This window comes from Onthophagus taurus, chromosome 1 (genome assembly GCF_036711975.1).
Source record: "Onthophagus taurus isolate NC chromosome 1, IU_Otau_3.0, whole genome shotgun sequence".
Classification (NCBI taxonomy): domain Eukaryota; kingdom Metazoa; phylum Arthropoda; class Insecta; order Coleoptera; family Scarabaeidae; genus Onthophagus; species Onthophagus taurus.
In genome coordinates this window covers 30,935,766-30,942,159 of record NC_091966.1, presented here as the reverse complement: position 1 = coordinate 30,942,159, position 6,394 = coordinate 30,935,766, and the positions used below count along the sequence as shown (strand labels likewise).

The window sequence follows — 6,394 nt, the reverse complement described above, 5'->3', positions numbered from 1 at the left end:
TATGATTTTAATAAATAAGGGTTTAAACTACAATCAAGAACATTCTTAATTTTGTCATTCATTTCTGTGTTGGAGACATGATAGTTTTATTCATAATTATATAGATCACACGAACTTCCTCTTAGGTAGATTAGTTCTTTGACCAGCTGTGTGGCATGTAGCACCATCTCTTTGACAACACCAATGCCAAATACATCCAATTTTGGCTAAAAATAGTCTTCCAATATGGAGCAATATCGTACTCAATTGACCGTAATATAACGATAATGAAAAAAAAAGTCAAATGAAACCTCTGGCATGAAATCCACACCATACTCCCCCTTTTTATGGTTGTATTGGAGTTTTGAATCACCTGTGTGTTTGATGTTGTCTAATAACGCATATTTTGCTTGTTTACATAATCGCTGAAATTTTTCGATGAAATTTTCAGTTGTTCAAACGATAGTAGAGTCCAACCTGAGAAGATTCAGCGCTTCAAGGAGTCTCAGTTCTTGAGTTAATTTTAACTTGTATGGTTGTAAACCAAGATTTTTACGCAAAATGTGGTTTGAGAGATTCCCAATTCCTGTGAACGCCGATATCGACTGATTTAGCTCATTTTGAACTGAAACCCTGAGGCTGAGATTTTTCACAATATTGGGTGTTAATCCATATTAGGCGTTAATAATATAAGTTATATATCTGAACAGAGATTTATAAAAGTACAAATTTTGTTGAAAAAATTGGTATAGCTCGGGTAAGTGTACGAACTCATTTCAAACTTGATTTTTATATTATTTTTTTAATAATCACCAAAAGCATGAAACGCTGGTCCACTTCCCACTCACCAAGATGATTTTCTCAAAAAAAAATGAGACCAAGCAAACATAATAATGCAAGTATTGACAACAAGAATAAGGGTGTAACCCAAACTCAAACAAAGATCACAGATTACTTACCACATACGGAAACTTTATATCAGAATGATTCGAATGAATTAGACGTACGGAGTGTTGCAGATAGAGATAAAATAAGTAAATTCTATAAAATCAAATATATCCCGACAATAACCAATAAAATTAAAGCTATTTTTAAGAAATATGAATTTCAAGAAATCAAATTAGCACAATATAACAATAATAAATTAACCAATATTTTGAGTAATATGAAAGACAAAATAGATAAGACGGACAGAATTAATACCATATACCAATTAGAATGTAATAACTGTAATAAGGTGTATATAGGTGAAAGTAAACAACAATTACATAATCGTATAAAACAGCATAAATACGATACTAATCAACACAAAATTATTAATAAAACAGCCCTTTGCCAACATGCAATCAAGAATCGTCATAAATTTAACTTTGATACGCCTAAAGTGTTGACCACTGAAGGAGATACATTCAACAGAAAGAATATTGAAGCTATCTATATCACCAAAAACATTAACAGGTCAGTTAATTTTAAATCAGATTCAGGAAATATAGGTAGTTATTATGCAGGCATAATAAACAAATTAGATATATGATTAGTTACTAATTAATTGTAATTTTAGATATTGGTAAATTTTAAATTTGTAATTTGAATTGAATTGTATTGATTTCCGTAGAACACATTGTTAAAGAAAAACTGGTTCCGTCACGATATTCCTTCTTATAGTCGCTAAGTCCATACGAACACGTTGAAATGTTTTGTAATTTGAAAAATTTATAAAATGTAAGATCATGGAAATATACACAATTTACCGATAGAATTGATAAATTAATCAATAGGGATACTCGACAAAGGTACATTTTTGTTTTTTTTTGTTTTCCTTTTTGTTTTTCTTTTTGTTTTCTGTTTTTGTAATAATCTATGCGTTGTACGTTCAATTTGTTTTAACGATTTCCATAAAGGAGATAATTTCGTCGACGTTGCTTTTTAAATTTCTTTTTTATAGTGATTTCTGATGATGAACTATGTAAATAGTTCGAAACGTTAAATGACTTAACAAAAAAATAAATACAAAATCAAGAGGAATTTCATGTATTTGGATTTTAATCATTAAAGAATAACCAATCCTCTTTAATCAATTAATATATTATAATTACATAATTAATATGGAATACATAAATATCCATGAATTTAGAAGAAATTGCAAACGAGAAGATGGAGATGTCAATGTCGGCGATAATTTTAAGAAAATAATTGATTGTTTTAATGTAAGTACCTTTGTTGAGCGCCTTCTTAAACCCACATTCGAAAAAGCCATAAAAGCTTATTGTAAATTGTTTTATTTGAAAAATTCCCTTAAAATGAATTTAATACCATATCATATTCTTAAAAACTTGAAAAATATAGATAACCTTTTTTATAAAGATTATCTAATAAATTACAAACAAAAAATGCAATCTAAACACATAGCCCTTAACATTTTGAAAGATGAAATAAATCAAACTTACTGGTTAATTAACAGGATTTTTAGATATATTGATTTTGTTATAACTAGAAATCCCATTAATGAAGGAGACAAATTTAAGGTCAATTTCAGAAGGATCATCTTGAATAAGGCTAATCAAAGATACATCAAGTTCACACATAAAATAAGAAGAGACGAGTTACATAACTCAAATCGATTGAAAAATAGAAATCGATTGAAATTACCTTTGTTCCTAGAAAATGCACATAATAATTCTAACATAAATTTACATACTGATGATTGGTTACAAAATAATTATAACGATTTACACAAGAAAGGTAGAATACTGAATCTTACAAAATTACAAATACCCATAAATATACTAAATCTCTTATCTTTGGGTGAAAAATTTTGCTTTACAACACATAACAATAAAAAATCTCTACACAAAGACATTTTAAATATGATAATAGACATAGAAAAAGTTTTTATTAACTTGAAGACTTCAGAGAATCACATTAATATAACAAGAAGCAATATAATTAATGAAATTTCCAATTATCTAGATAGAAATAACAAGAATATGAAAAATAAACAATCATTGACGTTAAATAATAATAGAACATTTTCAATATTTCATAATACAGTGATAAAAGATATGATTTTCTTGAAAAGATTTTTAACACAACATAAGGACATAGTTATTATAAAGACTGATAAAACAAAACAAATAGCCTTTTTGTATAAATCAGAATATAACGATAAAATGAAAGAGTTACTTAACGATATAGATACTTATAAAACATCTAGATTAGATCCAGGTCCTAATCTAGTTAATCGCATAAATGATTACCTGAAAATATTAGAAAAGAAAGGATTTATAACAAAGCAACAAAAGCTTAGATTATCACCAAACCATTATGTGACACCTAGGATACATGGATTATTAAAAGCGCATAAAGATAATAACCCTTTACGTCCAATCATTAATAATATAAATGGACCTACCAATGCGTTATCTATATTTTTAAATAAATCTCTGAATAATTTAAATGATGAAAATCATTACGACGTTAAAAATGCCTTTATGCTTAAGAAGCGTCTCGATGAATTGGAGATTGAAAACTATGAAGATATTGACATAGTAAGCTTTGATGCGAAGTCCCTTTTTACAAATATTCCGTTAAAACTCATGCTTAAAATCATAGATGAAAATTGGAATAAAATTGAAAACTTTACTTGCATAAAAGACAAAAAAATATTTTTAGATGGAATAAAGCTTTGTACACATAACAGCTATTTTAAATTTAATAACACTTTTTATAAACAAATATATGGACTTCCTATGGGCTCCAACTTAAGCGTAAATCTGAGTGGCATAGTGATGAACTCGTTACTTGACACACAATTAAACGACACTTTCATTAAACCTTTCTTAATTACAAAATACATAGATGATTTGCTAATCATTCTACCTAAAAATCAATATAAACAACTTTTGGTCAAATTTAATGAATACAACCCACGCTTACAATTTACAGTCGAAACGTTACACAATGAACAAATAGCATATTTGGATATGAATATTACAATAAATAAAGAACACAATAAGATATACACATCTTGGTATAAAAAAGACATCAGTAGCAATAGAACTCTTCATTATTTAAGTAATCATCCAAGAACTCAGATAATAAATACTATTAATAATTTAATCCGTCGAGCTATTAATTTAACTGATGATATATACATGAAAGAAATAAAGACCAAAATATATAATATCCTTTTAGAAAATGCATACCCAAGAACATTAATTAATAATATTTGGTACAATAATTATAATAAAGTCAAACAATCAATACCTATAAACACACAACAGAGCAATATTGATAATGTTGAACAAAGATCAAACTTAAATGGAGATCAGATTATTGCAAAAATGAGACCAAGCAAACATAATAATGCAAGTATTGACAACAAGAATAAGGGTGTAACCCAAACTCAAACAAAGATCACAGATTACTTACCACATACGGAAACTTTATATCAGAATGATTCGAATGAATTAGACGTACGGAGTGTTGCAGATAGAGATAAAATAAGTAAATTCTATAAAATCAAATATATCCCGACAATAACCAATAAAATTAAAGCTATTTTTAAGAAATATGAATTTCAAGAAATCAAATTAGCACAATATAACAATAATAAATTAACCAATATTTTGAGTAATATGAAAGACAAAATAGATAAGACGGACAGAATTAATACCATATACCAATTAGAATGTAATAACTGTAATAAGGTGTATATAGGTGAAAGTAAACAACAATTACATAATCGTATAAAACAGCATAAATACGATACTAATCAACACAAAATTATTAATAAAACAGCCCTTTGCCAACATGCAATCAAGAATCGTCATAAATTTAACTTTGATACGCCTAAAGTGTTGACCACTGAAGGAGATACATTCAACAGAAAGAATATTGAAGCTATCTATATCACCAAAAACATTAACAGGTCAGTTAATTTTAAATCAGATTCAGGAAATATAGGTAGTTATTATGCAGGCATAATAAACAAATTAGATATATGATTAGTTACTAATTAATTGTAATTTTAGATATTGGTAAATTTTAAATTTGTAATTTGAATTGAATTGTATTGATTTCCGTAGAACACATTGTTAAAGAAAAACTGGTTCCGTCACGATATTCCTTCTTATAGTCGCTAAGTCCATACGAACACGTTGAAATGTTTTGTAATTTGAAAAATTTATAAAATGTAAGATCATGGAAATATACACAATTTACCGATAGAATTGATAAATTAATCAATAGGGATACTCGACAAAGGTACATTTTTGTTTTTTTTTGTTTTCCTTTTTGTTTTTCTTTTTGTTTTCTGTTTTTGTAATAATCTATGCGTTGTACGTTCAATTTGTTTTAACGATTTCCATAAAGGAGATAATTTCGTCGACGTTGCTTTTTAAATTTCTTTTTTATAGTGATTTCTGATGATGAACTATGTAAATAGTTCGAAACGTTAAATGACTTAACAAAAAAATAAATACAAAATCAAGAGGAATTTCATGTATTTGGATTTTAATCATTAAAGAATACCCCATGTTTGCACTGCAGTTGGAGAATCAACTGACGTGTCTGTTTGTTCATAATTACTCGCTTTCATTTGCTATTTAAACGATGATCGTGTTAAAGAAGAATATTTGTTTTCTGTTAGTGGTAGCGATTTACCACTATACACGGTGAAAATGTTATTGTCACTCTAAAACAGTTTATTGAGGAAAATTGTCTGAAGTGGTCATTGTTAGTTGCCGTATGTTCTGACGGTGGCAATTTCATAATGGGTGTTCGTTCTGATTTTTAAATATTTGTGGAACAAGTTACCCCATGCTTAACTTATCATTGCATGATACATCGATATGCCTTGGCTGTTAAGACGCTACCTTCAAATTTCCTGAGGGTGTTAAATGACATAATGAAAATTTGCAATCTTATTCGGATCAGTGCCACAAATTCGAGAATTTTCAGTGTTAAGTCAGAAGTTGTTGCGAAATTTGATGCATTTTTGTAATTTGATCCGAAACATTAAGCACATACAACGAAGAAATTGCTATTTCATAGATTCCATAGTTCAGCGCCACGTGTTTGATAAATTCGCACCATTATTTCCCGGACATAGAGAACCGTCAAGCTTTATCCTGGATACTGAGACCATTTTCTACAGATGAAGAAATCTTCAAAGAGGAAGATGTTTTTGCTAAACTTCAGTTTCTCGAACTTCGCCAAGACAGTACATCACAAGTGGAATTCCAAAATTGTGACTTAGCTACGTTTTGTACTGAAACATGCAGAGCGAATATTTTAGTTTAGCTGACAGGGCTTTAAGACTTCTAGTCCCATTTGGGAATACACATAGATGCGAAAGACCCTTTTCAACTTTTGTTTCAATCAAAACAAAATCAAGGAATAGGTTCAGCGTAGA

General features: G+C 28.6%; 1 protein-coding gene across 6 annotated transcripts; it reads left to right on the top strand.

The window, feature by feature from the left end:
• Positions 1–852: 852 nt before the first annotated feature.
• LOC139431589 (putative autophagy-related protein 11) lies at positions 853–5,503 on the top strand. Of its 6 annotated transcripts, none has more exons than XR_011641686.1 (3): positions 853–1,437; positions 1,541–5,244; positions 5,397–5,503. XR_011641686.1 is itself a non-coding variant. In XM_071199552.1 (3 exons), exon 3 carries the CDS (start codon positions 2,085–2,087, stop codon positions 4,983–4,985), a length of 2,901 nt encoding a protein of 966 aa, XP_071055653.1. In that variant the 5' UTR covers positions 853–1,437; positions 1,541–1,772; positions 1,925–2,084; the 3' UTR covers positions 4,986–5,247. The 6 variants fall into 6 exon arrangements, 5 of the variants coding, with proteins under 5 accessions (XP_071055653.1, XP_071055661.1, XP_071055662.1 ...); XM_071199552.1 differs by lacking the exon at positions 5,397–5,503 and having other exon boundaries at positions 1,541–1,772; positions 1,925–5,247; XM_071199560.1 differs by lacking the exon at positions 5,397–5,503 and having other exon boundaries at positions 1,541–4,909; positions 5,067–5,247.
• The last annotated feature ends 891 nt before the right edge of the window (positions 5,504–6,394 follow it).